This window comes from Labeo rohita, chromosome 23 (genome assembly GCF_022985175.1).
Source record: "Labeo rohita strain BAU-BD-2019 chromosome 23, IGBB_LRoh.1.0, whole genome shotgun sequence".
NCBI lineage: Eukaryota > Metazoa > Chordata > Actinopteri > Cypriniformes > Cyprinidae > Labeo > Labeo rohita.
The window spans coordinates 24,509,615-24,531,933 of NC_066891.1; the positions used below are offsets into that span (position 1 = coordinate 24,509,615).

The 22,319-nt window shown below is 31.7% G+C and overlaps 1 protein-coding gene across 2 annotated transcripts in view; it reads right to left on the reverse strand.

Moving 5' to 3' along the window:
• Nucleotides 1-22,319, reverse strand: part of slc2a4rg (SLC2A4 regulator) — a 79,612-nt gene continuing 57,293 nt past the window's right edge. Inside the window, exons 4-9 of one of the 2 annotated variants that reach the window (XM_051096310.1) lie at nt 19,926-20,161; nt 11,053-11,153; nt 10,381-10,636; nt 7,361-7,468; nt 5,164-5,285; nt 1-5,069 (exon numbers count right to left, since the gene is read on the reverse strand). In XM_051096310.1, coding sequence (XP_050952267.1) covers nt 4,958-5,069; nt 5,164-5,285; nt 7,361-7,468; nt 10,381-10,636; nt 11,053-11,153; nt 19,926-20,161 — 935 coding nt within the window. In that variant the 3' untranslated portion in view covers nt 1-4,957. The remainder of the gene's footprint in view (nt 5,070-5,163; nt 5,286-7,360; nt 7,469-10,380; nt 10,637-11,052; nt 11,154-19,925; nt 20,162-22,319) is intronic. The other variant, XM_051096311.1, reaches the window with a different exon arrangement.

The following is a 22,319-nucleotide window of genomic DNA, read 5'->3' on the forward strand; positions in this document are numbered from 1 at the left end:
TCTTTTTGAAATCCATGTTTATTTCAATCTCCACATTACAGCCACAGAAATCACACTCTCATCACCAACCAACCAACCAACCAACTAAAAGTCAACACCAGAAACACCTCCATCCTCTCGTTCATTCACTCAACTCTAGACACGTCACTGTCAACTTCTGAAAAACAATAATGGTTCCAATAAAGCAAGATAGTACAAAGATGATACAAGACATGCATCAAATTTCAACCAAAGAAGAACAATGAAAAAAAAAAGAAAGAAACGGCTTGACACAATGACAAGACCTCAACAGTTAAACAAGGCTGAAAGAGTTCTGAAAAGAGAGTCGTATGATGGTTACAGCTGTACTGAATAGTAGGATTATTATGATGATGATGATGCTTTATGAACACTGAAACATTCCGAAAATGTTACAAAGAAAGAAAGTGGAGTTTTTACACATTTTCTTGGGTGTTTAGCTTAATATCCTGGCCGAAAAAGCAACAGGCAGTCAGTGAAGTATATCGAATAGCGGGGAACGGATAGACAAAGGCTCAGACGAACTAACGTAAAATCATCTATCGGAATGTGCAGGGCAGAATGACGCAATGATCCACATAGTAACGTCCCTCCTGCCTCACTATAGTACATACGCCTTGATGTACACACTCTCTTATCCACAAAACAATGAAAACGCATCAATGCAAGCGCCAAATGAAAATGAAACGAAAGAAAAAAAACACTGAGTGGTTCTAACTACTTGATATGAAAGAAAACTGAGAAAGAAATTTGTCTGAGACAGCCGATAAAACAAACTCAGATTACAGGCGTTTCATTTTGTAGATTTTACATTCGTTGATGCTTCTTTTTTCTCCCCCGTTTCCCCTCAGCCCAAAATATACAATGAATATATACACGTTATATTCACTACAGTGAACTTTAAAAACAAAAAGGCATTCTGGATTTGAATTCGTATTATCAAAGCCATGAAATTGATAAACGCATCACTGCCTGATTTTTTGACGGCTAAAATCCAACTCTTTTCCTATGGATAAAAACACACTGTTGCACATAGGAAATGATCTTTATTTGAAATCGAGACAGTGACGTTCCCTAAAAAAAACAAGCCTGAATGATAGTCACCTGCAGTCACGTGACCGTCGGCGAGAAAGTCAACGTCACCGTCGCCGTCACGCACTGCGAGGCCCAAACCAGCACGACGCTGCAAAGTACCGCCACGTAAGCTTATAGTTGCAGGGTCAGCGAAAAGACCCCATCCCTGACCCGACGAGAGACCCATGGCGGTCGCCAGACAACCATTAAGCATTTGCTTTTTAAAAACTTCAATTTCTGCGTTAAAAAAAAGGTACATAAAAATATACGTTTTGTGCAGTACAAGTTAGTGCAATTATATTTTTTCCCTCTTGTTCTTCTCATTGGCACTTAGTGAAAGTTATGATTATGAGAGGGACGCTCTTTCCTTTCTGACCACTGCTAAAGAGAAGACAAACCTGCTCTAAGCTGTGATTGGATAATATTTGATTGGCAATTACGCACTTGCCAGACTGTTTCTTTGATTGCCATTGTTAATAGTTAAACTGCTACATTTTTTTTTTTTTTTTTTTTTTTTTTGGGAGCTACAGTTCGATTGGCAGTTTTGTTTGGTTTGATGAAAGCTGAAACATGGTTTTATTACTGTAAAATATTTGGAAACTAAATGCTATCAGTTTGGGTTGGAATTAGAGTTTTTTTTTTAAGGAATAATTAAATGTTGTAGAAGAAAAATGGCATGTTTGAACGACTGCTTTATACATACCTTAAAGGGAAGGTATTTTGTTAGCACAAATTCTCATCATTCCTCAATACCTGTGTGACTTTTTGACATTTGTGAAACACAAATACAGCATCTCTGGTATTTTTGTCTGGTGATTTTCGAGTGTTGTTTGTAAACCCCTCTGACTTCAAATGTATAGACAAAAAACATTATTATAATATCTTTCCATGTTTCACACAAGTCAAGCAGGTTTGAGATGATTTGAGGGAGAGTAGATGATGTCAGAAAGCTCATTTTGGGGTGAACTGTCCCTTTAAGGTACAGATCACATTCAAACATCCAATGACAGTGTTTCATGGGTTCACTGCAAGTCTTGTTTTCCAGTGCAAATATTCAAACATTCTTAAATTAAGATACATTTACTTAGATTTTATGAAAACATGTAACAAAAGTAAGTGAGTATATGCTTAAAACCAGAAAAAAAAACCTGTCAGTGGGCTAATTTAAAATTGTACATTTTAATTTAAATTTGACATTTAAAATTTTAAATCTAAAATTTAAATCATTTAATTCTGTTACATTTTTTCAGAAAACAAGTCATATAGTAGATATACCTTGATTTAAATGTAAAAAATAATTTAAATAATTTGTACATTTTTAAATTAGATTTTTGACATTTTTGTAACAAAAGTGAGTATATGCTTATAACAAGAAAAAATATAATTACGAATTAATTTAAAATTGACGTTTGAAATTTAAAATTTCAAAATTTTACATTAGAAATTTAAATAATTTAAATTTGAATTTTGAAATTTGAAATTTAAAATTTTAAACAATTCAAAACAGTCTTGTTTTAAGCATAGTCGCTTAATTTTGTTACATTTTTTTGGAAAACAAGTCATTTTCATTCTCAAGTAGATACATTTTGATTTAAATGTAAGAAAAATAATTTTACATTTTAAATTTAATTTTAATAATTTTAATAATTTTTATTTTTTAAAGTTTAAATTTGAATTTTTTCCATTTTTGTAACAAAAGCAAGTGAGTATATGCTTACAACAAGAAAAAATATCTGTCAGTGGACTAATTTTAATTTTTACATTTTAATTTTGACATTTGAAAGTTTAAAATTGAGTTTAGAATTTAAACTTTGGATTTTGAAATTTTAAACTGAATTCAAAACGTTATTGTTTTAAGCATAAAGTGACTTAATCCGTTACATTTTTTCAGAAAAAAAAACATTTTTTCATTCTCAAGTGGATATATCATGATTTAAATGCAAAAAATAGTTTTAAAATTTAAATAATTTCAAAACATTTTACATTTTAAATTTGAATTTTTACATTTTAAATTTTAAACTCAATTCAAAAAGTTATTGTTTTAAGCATAAAGTAACTTAATTTTGTTACTTTATTCAAGTCATTTTCATTCAAGTAGATATATCTTTATTTAAATGTAAAAAAAAAATTACATACATTTTAAAATTGAAAAATTGAATTTTGAAATACATTTAGTCATTTAATTTTGTTACATTTTTTCAGAAAACAAGACATTTTTATTCTCAAGTACATACATTTTGATTTAAATGTAAAAAAAAATACATTTGAAATTTAAATAATTTAAATATTTTAAATATGAATTTTGCAATTTTAAACAATTCAAAATGTTCTTGCTTTAAGCAAAAAGTCACTTAATTTTGTTACATTTTTTCAGAAAACAAGTCATTTTTATTCTCAAGTAGACACATGTACATTTAAATGTAAAAAAATGACGTTTTAAATGTAAATAATTTAAATATTTTAAATTTGAATTTTGAAATTTGAAACAATTCAAAATGTTCTTGTTTTAAGCATAAAGTCACTTAATTTTGTTACACTGTTTCAGAAAACAAGTCATTTTCCTTCTCAAGTAGATGTACCTTGATCTAAGCATGTTTAAATATTTGTATACAGGACAAAAATATACAATAAATCACAATTTGCAGTGTAACAGCTCAGAGCTCCTTCGCGCATACTGATAGGGTCAGACAGCACAGTGCACACCAGCCGCGTGTGTCTGTTTACATGAAGACATCACAAGATCACCTCGATACGACAAGAAAGCACAGTGGAAGACCTGTACACGTTATCAGAGCAAGCGTTTCCTTTACGTGAGTAATATCCAGAAGCAAATAATTCCTTAGGAAGCATAATGCGGCCTGAATTTGCGTTTGTGTGGAAAACACTCGATTTATGGATCACATTAGACTGGGATGTCCTGTTGGGATGACAGCAGATTGTCGGTTAAATCTAAAGTGTGGCCGGTTAAAGTGCCTGCCGTTGAATTAATACTGCGGACTGACGGGAATAAACCTCATAGCTTATGAAGAGGCAGTTGATCTGTGAGGGACAGAATAGTTTGGGTGCGTTAGCGCAGAGAGAGGCCATTTTTACATTCCTGCACTACAACTACTCGCGCTGAAGTGCACTAAAGGCTCTCTCTGAAAGGCTCATTCTTGTTTAGAGGTATTACTTTAGCAAAGTGTGTTGAAACAGTTCTTGACTACTTGCTAAAAAGATTCGACGCGCTAAACTGCACTCTGCTTGATCAAAATATAGAAATGGCTGTTAAAAAGTGCTTGTAGGCAAAACGAAGCGCCAAGTCCAAAAACGCTTAAATGATGTCTGTATAAGTGAATTTGAGTCGCTCGGTAAGCGCAACCAGGTTTAGGAGGGTTAACTGTTTAAAATACTCAATAATACCCATCAAAAATAGCTTACAGAATTTTTTTAACAGTAAAAACTGCTATGTATAAAGTCTGCCACACTTAAAATCATGGAAAATCGTAAGCTGCATTCCAGAGAACGCACACAAAACATGAAAGCATAATAGACTGCCTGAAAAATCTGCTTTGAATGTTTTGTTTCTGGATTACTTAAGAAAACAACTTCTCTTTGCCTTAATACGCAATGCAGCGAAAGCTTTTTTTCTAAATCTTTTTCTCTTTTTTGCTTTTTATCAGGTTTTTATTTTTCTGAATAAAAGTCTCAGTGTTCCACTATGAAAGCGGTAGGAAAAGAGCACCCCTTGTGGCCTAGAGGAATCAGCGACATTGAAAATGCCACGTGCCTCAGCTCATGAAGTTCACTCCGGAGACGTCGGCGCTCGGTCCGTGGAACACCCGCGATAAAAGAGCACGTTTTGAAGTGGGTTAAAGGATAGAGCTCAGTCAGTGAAGCGCTGGCAGGCCTTCTTCCAACGGCACGCTGTGCACCACAGGTCCCTCTTCTCCATGCCGTACACCTTTCGGCACTTCTTGGCTTCGCCACGCGGTTTCCTGAGAAAAAATGTCACGTAGTTTCGGTTTTAGCTGTGATGCGAGGCTTCAAAATGTCATTAGACATAGAACCAAAAGCATCCGGACAGCTTACCTGGTTCCAGTAGTGGGTTTGGAAGTGGAGGTGGTGTTGGTGTGTGTTTTGCTGACAGTGGTGTGGTTAACAGGCTGTCTCTTCTCACCGATGCTAACAGTGCGGATTTGAGTCATCGGGCCCTGCAAAAGCATTTCAGACGTGTTCACATCTCAGCTGACACTTGTACTGTTTAAAAGTTTGGAGTCAGGTTCTTAAGTGTCACATGATCCTTCAGAAATCATTCTAATATGCTGATTTGCTGCTCAAGAAACATTATTATTATCAGTGGTATAAAACAGTGCTGCTTAATATTTTTTGTTGTGTGTTTTTCAGGATTATTTCATGAATAAAAAGTTCAAAATAACAGTATTTACTTTATAAATATAAAGACATTATAAATGTCTTTACTGTTACTTTTGATCAATTTAATGCATCTTTGCTAAAGAAAAGTATTCATTTCTTACACACACACAAAAAACGTATTGACTCCAAACTTTTGAACAGTATTATCACAATTAGTTATAAAATTTAATTGTTGTTGTTTATGCTTTATTTTTCACTCTTGAGTGTTTTATGCCTGATTTCACACCATTCTATTCTATTCTATTCTATTAGAAAAATAAAGTGATTTTCTGCAAAAAAACATAGTCAAACATAGTCAAACTGTGAAAAAAAAATCTTGTTCTTCAATCAAATCTCACATGAAGTTTTGGTTTTTGCAACTATAATAATATATAATAATAAAAAAAATACTGCTTAATTGTTCATAGTTTTTTTTTTTACTCTCCTGTGTTTTTATATTATATTAAAATATATTAAAATATATTATGTTATAATATATTTTATATTAGAAAAATAATGTGATTTACATTTTCTGCACAAAAAAAAAAAAAAAAAAAAAACGAAAGTCAAATGTAGTCATACTGAAAAAAAAAAAATCTATAGTTTTGAAAAAGATATATAGTTTTGGTTTTTGCAACTATAATAATATATAATAATAAAAAAATAAAAAATGTAATTGTTCATAGTTTCTTTTTTACTCTCAAGTGTTTTTATGCCTGATTCCACACCATTATATTATATTAAATATATTAAAATATATTATATTATAAGTCAAATGTAGTTAAACTGAAAAAAATCTTGTTCTTCACTCATATCTCACATATTTTGTAAGATATGAAGTTTTCGCAACTATTTTTGCAACTATAATAATATTTAATATAAAAAAAAAAAAAAATACTATTTAATTGTTCATAGTTTATTTTTTACTCTCAAGTGTTTTTATGCCTGATTCCACACCATTATATTATATTAAAATATATTCTATTATATTATATTATATTAGAAAAATAATGTGATTTACACACACACACACACAAAAAAAAAACAACAACAAAAAAGTCAAATGTAGTCAAACTGAAAAAATATATTGTTCTTCAATCAATTGTAACAGATTTTGTAAGATATGAAGTTTTGGTTTTGCAACTATTAATAAAAAAAATTACTTTGGAATAATATAGTCTGTATATTTATCACAATTAGTTACACAATTTAATTGTTGTTGTTTATACTTTATTTTTTACTCTCAATTGTATTTATGCCTGATTAACACCATACTATATTATATTATAAAAATAATGTGATTTTTACATTTTCTGCAAACAACAACAACAAAAAAATGCAAATGCTGTTTGTGCAAAAAATGTTAGTGTGTTGTGGGTGGTAGCTATGGTGTTGTTATGCAGTTGCTAGGGCATCTAGGTGGTTGCTAGGGTGTTTCGGGCGATTCATTTTCATGCCGACTTTCCAAGGCAAAATAACAGTAACAGTGATGCTTTCTTAGCAAAAACAGCAAATTATTGGTCTGTAACAGCATTTCCTGATTACAATATATATTCATAACTAGTTCATAATAAACACTTTCTGACAGGCACTAGATGTCTGCAGCTCCTTTGCTGTCAACCTGTAACAAGGGTTTGGAAGCTACGATCTTTGTTTTGCAAAAGCATCTGAGACAGGAAACCAAAAGTCATGCAAGTGCAACTTCTGAAAGACCCCAAGAGACAGAGAAAGACAAGCTGGGAGTGACAAATGAGACTCAACCAGGCTTACAGCATCACTGCCCTTTCAACATTTAGTGAGCCCAGTGTTTTACAAGGTGATAAACGCTGTCGACTACAGAAGAAAAGAAGAAAGAAAGAAGTAGCCATCTCACCGGTAGACCTTTATATATGACAGGGGGCGACTGCCAGGATACACTAATCCTATCCTCACTGTGAGGCGGTTCAGAGGGCATGCTGGGAATGCTGACAGGGGTTGTAGCCTGAAAAACACAGTGTGTGTAAGAAGCGGTATTAGCAAAGCCAGCAGAGGGAGAAAGAGAAAACACTGTTAAATGCAACCGCAACCCACCCATAGCCAAGAAGAGCTGCTTCAAAATCATCGCAAGCCAGTGACCTCACATTAGAAATGTCTGAGCAGCAGAGGGCAGATGCTCAACCTATCCAACCGGCTCCTGAAATCACGGCCTTCGCCGACCTCGTCACACCAACCCATAAATACTTCAACAAAATGCACTCCAGCAATTAAAGAGACACATGTGTATGCAGTAGTCTGGCTTTGATATTGAACAGAACCCTCAATCTGGTGAACCCTACATATAAATCTCTGGCTGTTTGAAAGATTTCAGAAACATCATTCATTCCATTTGGGACAAAATTTCTCACAAAACACCAAATATAGTCAAACTGCAAAAAATTCTTGCTCTTCAATAAAATCTAATAGATTTTGCAAGGTATGAAGTTTTAGTTTTGCAAAAGAATACATACTGAATTAGGTTTTTCTATCTACAGTTGAGGTCAAAAGTTTACACCCCCTTTGAGAATCTTTAAAAATGTTAATTATTTTACCAAATTAAGAAGGATCAAATGATCATTGTTTATTTAGTACTGACCTGAATAAGATATTTCACATTAAAGTTGTTTACATATAGTCCACAAGAAAAAATAATAGCTGAATTTATAAAAATATAACCCTGTTCAAAAGTTTACATACACTTGATTCTTAATACTGTTGTTACTGAATGATCTACAGCTGTGTTTTTTTGTTTAGTGATAGTTGTTTATGAGTCCCTTGTTTGTCCTGAACAGTTAAACTGCCCGTTGTTCTTCAGAAAAATCCTTCAGGTCCCACAAATTCTTTGGTTTTTCAGCATTTTTGTGTATTTTAACCCTTTCCAGCAATGATTCACAATGATGGTTTTGAGATCCATCTTTTCACACTGAGGACAACTGAGGAACTCATATGCAACTATTACAGAAGGTTCAAACGCTCACTGATGCTCCAAAATGGGAAAATTATGCATTAGGAGCTGGGGGCGAAAACTTTTGAACCGAATGAAGATGTGTACATTTTTCTTATTTTGCCCAAATATCTTTTTTTTTCATTTAGTACTGTCCTTATGAAGTTACAGAAGATACTAACATGTTTCCCAGAAGACAAAATAAGTTCAATGTACCCTAATCTTCAAATTCAAAAAGTTTTCACCCTCTTAATCCATCTATTAATACATAGTGTTTCCTTCTGGAGAAACAATGAACAACTATCACTAAACAAAAAATCACAGCTGTGGATCATTCAGTAACAACACAGTATTAAGAATCAAGTGTATGTAAACTTTTGAACCAAGTCATTTTTATACATTCAGCTATTATTTTCTCTTGTGGACTATGTGTAAATGTGTTTATGTGGAATATCTTACATCTTATTTTGGTAAAATAATTGTCATGCAATTGTCTCTGCAAGGTGTAGGTAAACTTTTGACTTCAACTGTATATCTATCTATATATCTATATATCTATCTATATCTATATCTATGTCTATATCTATCTATAAAACATTATAGCTTCATTTAAAGAAAATGAATCCTGTTTTTAAGGTCATAAATAGTTTCCTATATCATTGCCAACAATTAAGCAAATTACAAATTATATATTATTTAAATAGTAAAGTATTATTAAAGTATAGTATATGGTTTAGTATATTGATGGTAGTATTTATGCTTTAGTTTTACTTTAAGAAAAATAAATAAATCACTGCATTCTAGTATTTTTGTATTGTTTAAAGTGGGAAGTTGTAATACAGTAGTACATGTTGCTACAGTAGTAGAAATCTAATAAGAATCCTCAAGAATGAAAATTACAGTTAAAAAACCTTTCTTAAACACAAATGAAGAAATTTTGAATACACTCTCATAATTCTGCCCATTCATCGTAAGTGCACACAACCACAAATCTGGATGCTTTCTATTTGAATAAACTCCATTCATCATACAAAGTGGTTGTTTCTCTTCAGATGACTTGAGATAAACCGTTTGTTTAATATGAATTAGATTTCATTGGATTGTCTTTTTGTTAAAGTTTTGGTTGCATATGAATGATTGATTTAATGAATGATGAGAGAATCTTATAAATATCTTATGTTTATAAGATTAAAAGATAAGGTCTCATAGGTTTGAAACGACACGAGAGTGAGTAAATAATAACAAAAGTTGTTTTAATTCTGGAGTAAACTACCTTTTTAACACATTATGCTAATGACAGTTTTGGGGGAACTGCAATTAACTGTCATTAAAATAATGTCATAATGGCAAAATAATGCAAAATGCTTCTAAAATTGGATTTAGCTTCTTCATAACAAATATTTTTCTTTTGATTTTGAATTAATAGTCATGCAAATTAAAAGCACAGTTCACCCAAAAATTTCCCCTTAAGTTGTTTCAAACCCAAATGAATTTCTATCTTCTTCTAAGCACTGAAAAATAATGGTAACTGAGCAGTTGATGGTCCCCAATGACTTCCATGGTGTTCTTTCCATTCATTTTGCTTTCCATTCATCATTGTGTTTTCAGCAGAGGACAGAAATTCCTACAGATTTGCAACAAGGGTTAAATAAAGAGAGAATTTAAAATTTTTGGGTGAACGGCCCCTTAAGCTCAGTTGGCTCTGATGGGGAGACATTTGAGTCGCGTTAATGACTAAAACAGCCTTGCGTGGGAGATTTGAAAGAATAAGATGTTTCCAAAGTATAAACATGCACCCACACACGCAGACAAAAACACTGTTCGAATGTGTCCACCTCAAACCCATAATACGATACACACACTCCACTGTCTGCAGCCAAAACTGAACCCGGGTAGTGAGTAAGACATGTAGATGCATTAAAGAGTGATGTTACCTGGTAAGCGTGGTCAGTGCGGATATGGCACAGCGCCGATGGTGCTGACTGGCTGAGTGGGGTGTGAATCATGTGGGTGGGCTCAGATCGAGACACATCACAAGTCAAGACGGGGAAGACGGGGGCCGGGCCGGATGTAGTAGGAGAGGTGGGCGTGAGGTTGGACAGCCCCTCCGAAAGAGTGTCCATGTTCACCTCGATTTCAGAGTAGTAGAAATCCTCCTCGCCATCGCTGTAGTCCGAATCTCCATTTCGCCTGAAAACACAGAATACTAAACTCAGGCCGGACCTCTGACTCTGGGATCAGTATGCTTGTGTGCAGGCGGCCAGCAGGGGGCAGCGGTGCCAACACATTAACAGAGTTTACATGGGAAGGTCAGGTAGCAACAAGAGGCTATAAAAACACTCTTACTACATCCATCAGAATGTGGTTCCCTCGTTAACTCCTGTTATGGTGCTCAGAAAGGGAGTGAGCTCCCTGAGCTGCCCCATCTTTAGAGACTGACAGGCAGTCCGGGCCCCTTTAGATTAATCTCCAGTCCAAACTTCCATTTGAAAGTTAACACTACATTTCTCTTTTAAAAAGAGAGCCAATCTGTAATTTGTGTGTTGAAGACTACAGAACAAACGTGTGCACCTGTCCCAGGTGTGATGTGTCTGAGTGATACTTACCCCAGGTGGACGGTGCGGATGTGGCGCTGGATCCCTGAGGAAGTGCTGAGGACTTTTTCACAGTTCTTCCACAGACACTTAAACATCACCTTCATGGAGTTCTGGAACAAACAAACACATGATTTACATTTTATAAAGTTTGCAAAAAATAGTGCTCAAGCTTTAGAGAAGTTTCGCTTTCAGGTTTTGTTTCAGTCTTTGGACTGTGACCGCAGCCAATTATCAAACAGAGAATTTTTCAGTGACATTTTTTGAGTATTTAATGAAGGCAGTGGAAGTTTTTTAATATGTAATCTTACATTTTAGCTTATAAACAATAGACAGCACACCTAAGTCTGAATCTTGTTGGTGTACAAAGCGATTTAACCTGAATTAATTGAAGAAATTTGATATGAAGACAAACAGGATGTCCAAAAAAATATCAATATAGTCCTATGTAAGTGCTATAAATATAAAAGGCACTTTATAGACAAAATATGTGAGAATAATAAATAGTAAGTGCATCTTTAAGTGTTTGGAATAAATATCTGAGATATTTTTTAGCAATGTTATTTTAGTATTACAGTATTTATACACTTTTTTTTATTATTTTTGAATTAGCATTTATTTTATATTTTCATTTTAGTCATTTTGTTATCTACTTTTGTCATTTATATTCATTTTTAATATTTCTATTTAGCTTCAATTTATATTTTATGTCATTAAAAAAAAAAATGCTATAAATATCATATAAAACCCACTTTAAAGATGAATTATTAATTATTAATTAGATTAATAATTAGTAAGTGCATCTTTAAGTGTTCGTAATAAATATGTTCTGTAGCAACATTATTTTTGCATTACTTATAGTACTTATTTTTTAAATTAGCATTTATTTTATATTTTCATTTTCATTTTAGTCATTTTGTTATCTACTTTTGTCATTTTTATTCATTTTTAATATTTCTATTTAGCTTCAATTTATATTTTATGTCAGTTTTAGTTTTAGTAATCAGTATAGTCCTGTCTTATTGCTATAAATATCATATAAAATCCACTTTAAACGAATTATTAGAGATTAATAATTAGTAAGTTCATCTTTAAGTGTTCAAAAATAAATATGTTTTGTAGCAATGTTAGTTTTGCATTATTTATAGCATTTATTATTATTATTTTAATTAGCATTTATTTTATATTTTCATTTTTATTTTAGTTTACATTTTTGTTATATATTTTTATCAGTTTTATTCATTTGTAATATTTCTATTTAGCTTCAATTTATATTTAATTTAGTTTTAGAAGATGAATTATGAGAGAATAAAAATTAGCAAATGCATCTTTAAGTGTTTGGAATAAACATATTTTGTAGTAATGTTATTTTAGTATCATTTATAGTATATTTTTTATTATTAGAATTATTAGAATTAGAATTAGAATTCATTATTATTTTTCTGAATTAGTAATTATTTTATATTTTCATTTTTATTCATTTGTAATGTTTCTATTTAGCTTTAATTTACATTTTATTTCAGGTTTAGTTTTAGCAATCAGTATAGTACTGCCTTATTGCTATAAATATACAACTTACTTTATAGATGATAATTAGTAAGTGCATCTTTAAGTATTCTGAATATAAGATATTTTGTAGCAACGTTACTTTAGTATTATTTATATTATTTAGTATTATTTATACACCTATAGTATTTACTATTATTAACATTTCTGTTATCTACTTTTGTCATTTGTATTCATATTCAATATTTCTATTTACTTTTAATTTATATTTTATTTCATTTTTAGTTTTAGTAATCAGTTCCTGTAATTAGTAATCCTGCCTTATTGCTATAAATATAATATAAGCCCACTTTAAAGATGAGTTATGAGTTATTCTGTAACAATATTTAAGTATTATTTATACCCCTGTAGTACTTATTATTATTTTTGAATTAGCATTTATTTTAGATTTTCTTTTTAGTTTATATTTTAGTAATTTTGTTATGTACTAGTCATTTTTATTCATTTTAAATATTTCTATTTAGCTTTAATTTTAGATTTGATTTCAGTTTTAGTTTCAGTAACCAGTATAGTCCTGCTTTATTGCTATAGAATTTCAGATTTGCAATTTTAAATTTATTTTTTTTATTTGATTTCATTTTTATTTAAATGAACAACAACAACAAAAAAATGAATTAAGAATAACAGCCCTGTTTTGTAGGGTAAGTAAACCATCAAAGAGCCGTATATAGCAAGCAGGGAAGTGACAGATCAAATCAAGTGTGGTATATAAAGAGTAACAACAAGGTATAAGGCGATCTGCTGTATTTGCAGAGTCTGTGATCGGCAGTGATTCAGAGGTCTGATTGCATAAGTCTCGTGTGTACATGCACTAGAAATTCCCTTCAGCCCACTGCTGCCCCAAAGGCACAAAGGCTTTTCACTGCCGCAGTGAAAGAACGATTAAAACACTTCAAAACAACAGTGACATTACCAGGTGACAGCATGCGAGTCGTGTGTGGGAGATTCACACCTCCTGCGCTGTTCTGTCACTTTCACCAGCGCTCGCTTCACCTCTCGCTCTAAATCTCATCTTTGTTTATCTAACAGATTTTTGACTTTCTACAGGTGATTCAAACGATGAATCAGACTCTCACATACTTTACCACAATACACTGTATATTTATAGCCAATGTCTAAAATTACACTCAACAAGCATCAAAATACAGCAAAAACTTGCTTTAGAAAGTACATGAAATAAAATTACTCAGTTACATAATTTTGGCTTGACAATAAAAAAGAAAGAAAAGAATATATATAAAATAAAAACAGTCATGTTGTGACTTTTTTAAATACATATTTAAAGGATATAAAATTATTAAAATATATTAAAAATTATACATTTTTTTTTACATTATAGTGGTGTTTTTACATTGCAGAAATTTATTCCTGTGATGCAAAGCTGAATTTTCAGCATCATTAATCCAATATTCAGTGTCACATGATCCATTCAAACATGCTGATTTGCGGCTCAAAAAATGAAATAAAAAAATAAATAAATAAACAAACAAACAAATAAATAAGTAAATTAATAACAGTTGTTCATAACTGGTAATGGTAATGATTTAAACACTTCAAATAATGAAACAGTTTTTCTTTTTATGAAAGCTTTTGATCCATTGAAAATTCAGCATTTGAAAGAGAAATCTTTTGCAACATTAATGTATTTAGTGTCACTATCAATTTATTAAATCTACTTTAGTTTGTCAAAAACAAAACAAAAAAAACCCTACTGACCGTACATAAATTTTTGCTTGATAATAAAAATAAAGAAAATAAAATATATATAAAAAACAGTCATATTGTGAAATATTATTAGAATTTAAAAGTTTTTTTTCTTTTTAAAATACATATTTAAATTATATTAAATTATTCAAATATATTTAAAAAAAAAAATTCGCATTATAGTGGTGTTTTTTTACATTATAAAATTTATGCCTGTGATGCAAAGATTAATTTTCAGCATCACTACTCCAATATTCAGTGTCACATGATCCTTCAGAAATCATTCAAACATAGTGATTTGCTGCTCAAAAAACGAAATTAAAACATAAATAAACAAACAAACAAATAAATAAGTAAATTAATAACAGTTGTTCATAATTGGTAATGGTAATGATTTAAACACTTCAAATAATAGAACAGTTGTTTTTTTTTATTAAAGCTTTTGATCCATAGAAAACTCAGCATTTGACAGAGAAATCTGTTGCAACATTAATGTATTTAGTGTCACTATCAATTTATTAAATCCTACTTTAATTTGTCAAAAACAAAACAAAAAAAATCCCACTGACCGTACATACATTTTTGCTTGATAATAAAAAATAAAGAAAATAAAATGTATAAAATAAAAACAGTCATATTGTGAAATATTATTAGAATTTAAAATGTTTCTTTTTAAAATACATATTTAAATTATATAAAATTATTTAAAAAATTATAGATTTTTTTTTTCACATTATTGTGGTGTTTTTTTACATTATAGAAATGTATTCCTCTGATGCAAAGATTAATTTTCATTACTCCAATATTCAGTGTCACGTGATCCTTCATTGCTGCTCAAAAAAAAAAAAAAAAAAAAATATATATATATATAACTAATTAATAAATTAATTAATTACCATTACCGATTATGAACACTTCAAATAATGAAACAGTTGTTTTATGTTATTTGTTGTTGTTTTTTTTAATTAAAGTTTTTGATGCATAGAAGATTCAGCATTTGAAAGAGAAATCTTTTGCAACATTAACGTATTTAGTGTCACTATCAATTTATTAAATCCTACTTTAATTTGTGAAAAACAAAACAAAAAAGTCCTACTGACCCCAAACTATATATTATATTTAGTTTTTTTTTAAATAATAATAAATATAAAAAATAATAACCATAACAATACAGTATATAATTACACAATATTATAATTATTATAGAAAATAATAATAATTTAAACTAATATTTTGTAAAACAGAATGTAAACACAATGCCAACAATGCCAATGACCACAGTTTTCTCAAAAGTTAAATTTGAACCCTGATTATAGTTGATATCCTGGAGAGCGTGCGTAAATGTTTAATAGGTTATATAATGTGTCATATTCCCAGAGTTCAGACCAGTGTGAATGAACAGCCCTCCAGAACAAACCGAGATTATATTATCATTATAATTATAATTGCGATCGTTTCTTCTGATAAATCCAACCGGGGACTTAATTTGTGAGAAATATTAGCACATTAACTCTGAAACGTAAAACATGCCCGGACCTGTTCGCCGCTCTCATCAGAGTCAATGAGTGGGTGTGTGTCTGCTCACACACATACAAAAACAAGCAAACACTCCTGCTGTTCTCAAGGCCAGTCATATTAACCCTTTCGCAGATCACATGAGCCTTTTGAAACGCTTCCCATTAAAGCCTCGTCAAAGAAGAAGTGACAAGTATTAACCAAAACAGACTGAGAAAGCGAGCCAGATAACTGGCGAAGCGGGCTGGAAGTGTATGTTTCCATCTGTCTTTATGAATGAACAGCTAGTCCTCTTGTGTTACACTTCACCCAGCTGCTCAACATTTGGCTCGGCTCGCTTCAAAGAACTTTGTTGCTTTTTCTCGTCTCCTTCATTCGAAGTGGTTTTTATTGGCTATAGCAGGACATATAGGTATGCAGGGAGGCCTCTGGGTGAGCTGAAATAATAGAGGAGGTAGCCAGCGCTGTTGCCTAAGACAAGCACTAGCAGTATGGGACACATCCATCTGTCTCTGTACTCACTCAGAAGTGCCAAGAAATGAGCCCAAACAATATGAAACATTATGTAATGCGCACCAGTGTAAAATAAACAACTCTATTTGTTTTAACTCTTTCTTCAACATCTACTGGAAGATTTCACAATTTAGTATGTAATATTGACAGCTAGCAGTCAAAACGGGTACTGCAGACCAAATTAAAAATATTGGACAGAGTTTTTTTCTCCCGCTCCCTTTTCCAGGGTTGCCAGATTGAGGACACGCAATGGGAACGTGTGCAATTGACCCTTCACAAAGACCCGCCCCCTTTGTTACTTTTGCAATGTCCGACAATCCATGGCGCTCTCACGACACACATTATGTTCTCACGCAGTGAAAAACACATCGAGGAGCAAAGAGGAAACTGGCAACACACCTACAGCTTTCTAAATTTGTAAATTTTTTAGAAATTTAAACAATAAAATATTTTGTCTCTCTTTAATGTGTCATGACAGATCCCTGTAGCATCTGTTCAAGCGGTTTTACTACTAGTTATAGCACAAAATAAACATTAGGGCCCTATGAAATCCGTTTTATTTTTTCCTAATTTCTATTTTATTTTTTTCCAAATCCCGTTTATTCCATTTTTAATTTTTCTGGATTCCATTTTTTCCTGTATTAATTTTTCTCAACTCCTTTTTAATGGTTAGATTAAATTTTATTAATCAAAGAGCATGTCTAATTAATTAAAATCATGAAACGTATACAATTTCACATCAATTTAATAAAGGTTTAACAAAAATGACATGTTCAGGGCTCTATGAAATGTTTTATTTTTCTCACCATATGTTTTATTGTTATCAAATTCTGTGTTTTAGCATGTCTAATTATTTGAATGCATACTTCATTTATTCACATTTATTCTTAAAATAGCCTTATGAAAGGTTTTTTTCATAAGGCTCAGAAATTCTGTGTTGTATATTTAAAATGTTCTGGTTATCAAAATGAAGGCATAATTGATTCATTTTATTTATCTTTTAATTATTAAAAATTAAGTTTTCAATAATTTAAGTAAACTTTTTTTTTGGCAAACAAAGGGGAATTTACTATTAAAATTAAAACATGTAAAGAATGTTTCGTGATTATACCATAAAAAATAATGTTTGTTTCATTTTAGTAGTAGTAGTAATAGAAGTAATACAGTATATATCTGGCACAATGTCTTCCAGTTAAACTGGACTTTTATTTTGACGGGTTGCCGTATCTACCTTTACATTTCTGTGTGTATATTCTAGTCCATATTTAAGTGTTTTGATTTTTGATTTAAATGCAATGACCTACTTTTTACCATTAATTCATTCAAACTTTGACAAATTCCGTGACATTTTGAGCTTTTCAGTAAATTCCAACTGACAGTGAAAGGTCTTAAGCCTTAAACTGTAAGTTAATAAGCTGATTTAATCGTGTTTTAATATCATAGAAATGTTTAGGTGGATACCGAGGTGCCTTTTTAGGTGCGATCACTGACCTAGTTTCGTGTCCATGGCTGCAATACACTGTTTTCCACTAACTGGTAACATGGGGTGTCGAAACGCTATTGGGTAAACTGGCAGTGGGCGGAATCACACGGACCAAAATAAAAACATTCCGACATGGAACGCACATTTCAAGCAGAATAACTGGCAGTAGCATTGTTTTTTGGAGAAACATATGTGATGCATGTTATCTAAATACTATTATTATGCTTTAGTACAGTCAAAATTATATACAGCAACCTTTACTTATTACATGCTATATAATTATATTACTTAAAGGCACAACATGTAAGATTTTTTTAATAAAATTTCCAAAAACTACTAGAACTATATATTACTATATATTTTGCTGACTTGTGTACTTACGTTATCCCAGATGTTTTGAAGAATGTCTAAATCCAGAGAAATAAGCAGTTTTAACTAGTGTAACAGACCGTGTCATTGCCAATGACGTCATTTACCCTTGATTTTTCCAGTTTTATTTTGTAGAAAACATGGAAGCCCCAAAGACGCTTCAATATGTTATGCATTTTATTAGACAGGTGATGATATATAGCATTATAACAACACACTCAAATGTATCTATTATGATAAAACAGAGCTTTTTCCTACAGATGCATGACTGGAATGAGTGGAAGCTGTCGACTGTGGCATAACAAAAGCGCTGCTTTCAAGCCGCGTATTGTCTCTCATTAGCAATTGCTTCAACAGCCTCATTTCGCTTCCACGACTTTCAGCCCCACCCTGCTTCATACTACAGTGACCTTAATAAGTCTTTAATACATTAGCTCATCAGTGAACATGATTTCTGCCCGAGTCCTTTTGGATTGCATCGGCTGTGAGGATGAAGACTACAACTCCCATGATTCCACACTCAATCACAGCCTCACCAAACTACGCCTTTGTTTTTTTGTTTGTTTTTAATATGCGCCCTTTAGCGGCGAAAACTTACATATTGTGTCTTTAATTAAGTTACTCTATATTATGTGTAATTTTTGTATCTATATGACGTGTGATATTTGTATCTATACTACTGTTCAAAATTTGGGGTTAATAAGATTTTTTTTAAATAAATAATTTTATTTAGTAAGGAAGAATTATAATCATCAGAAGTATTGCCTGCAGTATGCACTTTTACTGATCCCAGAGCTAACATAAGACAACAAAAAGACAAAACAAAACTACCCACAATTAAAAAAGAACTAACAAAACAAAAGCAAAATAATATTTTTTTTTTAGTAAGGATGTATTATAATCATCAGAAATGCCTGTAAAGACAGTTCATAAATACAAAAACTGTTAAAAAACTGTTTCTAAAATCATTTTAATAGATGCAGCCTTGCTAAGCACAGACTTCCTTAATAAACATTTAAAAACAACCCCAAAAATGTTTTCTGTGCGAAACATCACAGATGTTCAGCTTAAGTTGTCCTGAATCCAGAAGATTCCTTTTAAATGTCTGATATCACTTATGAAAAGTTTTCTGTCCTGTTTCTGCCTTATTTATTTCTCTGTCTAATATGTGGAATTGCAAAATCAGAATTGAGAAATATTCAGCTTTAAAAAAAAAACCCTCATAAAAAGTAAACATATTTCACTTTTTTCTTTTCTTCAGGGAGAGGCGTGTAGTCGTGACAGGATCTGTTGTATACAATATTGTGCAATTGGGAATTGTGTGAAAACGTGCGTCACAGCGTGTATAGCGTTGAGAAAGGACAAGCCTGAGTGGATCTATAATGGAACACACACACACACACACACACACACACACACATCCTTGGCCTCTCCCAAAATAAGGTGAACGAGCAGAAAGACTAATGGCTTCCTGACATTGAAACCACATTCTGGAGTGAATCCACACTACAAAAAAAACTGAAAAGAAACAACAAACAACTAAAGTGGGAGAGCAAAAACATTCCGTCACTTTTTCAGGTGCAAGGGTGACAAGACTTGTTGGTCCAGAGCTTGTTAGAGGTCTTCAATTATTGAAGGCAAAGATGGGCAAATTCACTGAACAGTCAAGCCACATTTGTGCACAAAAACTAACCAGCAGATCTGTTTTCTCATATGCCACGACCTGACCCCCTACCTTTCTTTTTCGGGGGATGGGGTCTTCGAACAGGAAGTGTGTACTCTCGGTTTCCTCAATGTTGTCATCACTCTGGGAGGAAAGCAGGAAGCTCTTGCCGGCATCGTTGGAGAGGGGCGGGGACGGCGTGGAGGGCACTGATTGGTCGCTGGCGTCCCAGCTCCAGTTCCCACTGGTAGAGCTGCTGTAGCTGGCAGACAGGCTCTCCTTCCAGCCCTTACCAGCCAAATCTGCACCTGAAGTGAGAACATATCGATTTAAAGCAGGAAAAGACCTCTGACATTTACACAGGCCTGTTCGGCTATTGCCTGCAGTATGCACTATTCCCTATTCCACAGTACAATACAATGCAGAATTAGACATCCACAGCAACCACATCCATAGAATGAATGAATGAATGAATGAATGAATGAATGAATGAATGAATGAATGAATGAATGAATAAATAAAGAAAGAAAGAAAGAAAGAAATAGACAAAACAAAAACAAAATAGAGCAGAACAAATAGAGCAGAAAAAAACTAAAGACAACAAAAAATGAAATGAAACAAAAATGAAACAAAGAACAAAATAAAGACAACAAAAAGCAAGACAAAGTAAAACAAAATAAAAAAAAACAACAAAACAGAACAAAACAAAACAAAACAAAACACAAACAAACAAAACAAGTGAAAAACAAACCAAAAAACAAAAGACATAAAACAAAAAAAGAACAAAGCCAGTCACAAAAAAAACAGAACAAAACAAGACATAGCAAAACAAAACAGAGCAAAAATTCTAAACAAAACAAAAGCCAAAAAAAAACAAAGCAAAAAACAGAAGACATAAAACAAACACAAAATATAACAACACAAAAGACAAAACAAATCAAAATAAAACAACAATAGACATAAAACGAAGCAAAACAAAAAATAGAACAAAACACAAACAAAACAAAAACAAAAAATAAACCAAAAAAGGACATAAAACAAAGTAAAACAAAAAATAGAACAAAACAAAAGACAAAAAGGAAAACAAATCAAAACAGAACAAAATAAAAGAACAAACAAAACAAAAGCAAAAAAAACAGAAGACAAACAAAAAATAGAATGCAACAAAAGACATAAAACAAAACAAAGAAAAAAACAAAATAAGACAAAAACAAAACAAAAAGGTAAAAAACAAAGTAAAAAACAAAAGACATAAAATGAAGCAAAACAAAAAGGAAAAAATAAAAAACAAAAGACCTACAATGAAGAAAAACAAAAAATAGAACAAAATAAAAGACTAACAAAATGAAAAACAGAACAAAACAAGACATAGCAAAACAAAACAAAACGAAATAAAAAAAACTAAAAGCAAAAAACAAAAGATGTAAAACAAAAAAACAAAACAAAAGACAAACAAAACAAAGCAAAATGAAACAAAAAACAGAACAAAATATGACAACAAAACATAAAAAAAAAAAAAAAAAAAAAAAAACAATACAAAATACATAAAACAAAGCAAAACAAAAATAGAAAAAAAACAAAAGACAGCAAAACAAAACAGAACAACAAAAAACAAACCAACAATACAGAAAACTAATACAAAATAAAAGCAAAAAAACTGAAAAAAAAACAAGATACACAAAACAAAACAGAATAAAAACAAAAGACATAGCAAAACAAAACAGAGCAAAACAAACAAAAAAAAGAACAGAACAAAAAACAACTACTAAAGACAAAGAAAAGCAAAACAAAAAACAAAGAAAACCAACTTAAAATGAATGAAAACACAACAAAACAAAAAATATAACAAATATAAATATAACAAATATAAATATAACAAATATAAATAAAACAGGCATATTCAAACCAATGACCAATTAATAATTATACTGAATCCAAAGCCAAAATGGTATTAGTACAACCATGTACTTGTATGATTGATCACTTTTGTTGCATCCTAAGTTATTCACTATTCCAGGAGTGGCCCACTTCAGTCCTGCAGAGTTTTGCTCCAGTCTCAGACTCACCAGCCGATATCTTTCTAGTAACCCTTAGACCTTGATTAGCGTGTTCAGGTGTGTTTGATTAGGGTTGGATGGCACTCCAGGACTGAAGCTGGACACCGCTACACTGCTCCAAACTGATTTTCAGTTGAAATAGCGTGATTAGTGTTCTAAACATTCTAAATTGCACTTCAAATGCCCAGACGATGCCCACTTACACAACCGAAAACATAGTGTGGAATATTGGACACTTCATGCACTCAACTGTCACAGCTTCAATAAAGTATTAGAGGCCGTCAGACTCCGACGGTAAATGATAAAATAACCTTATAAAATTAAAAACATAGTGCATAGAATAAGTGCATAGTGCATAGTGTGTCATTTGGGACACAACTTTGGTTATTCGGAGGCTAGGTCAATTTCT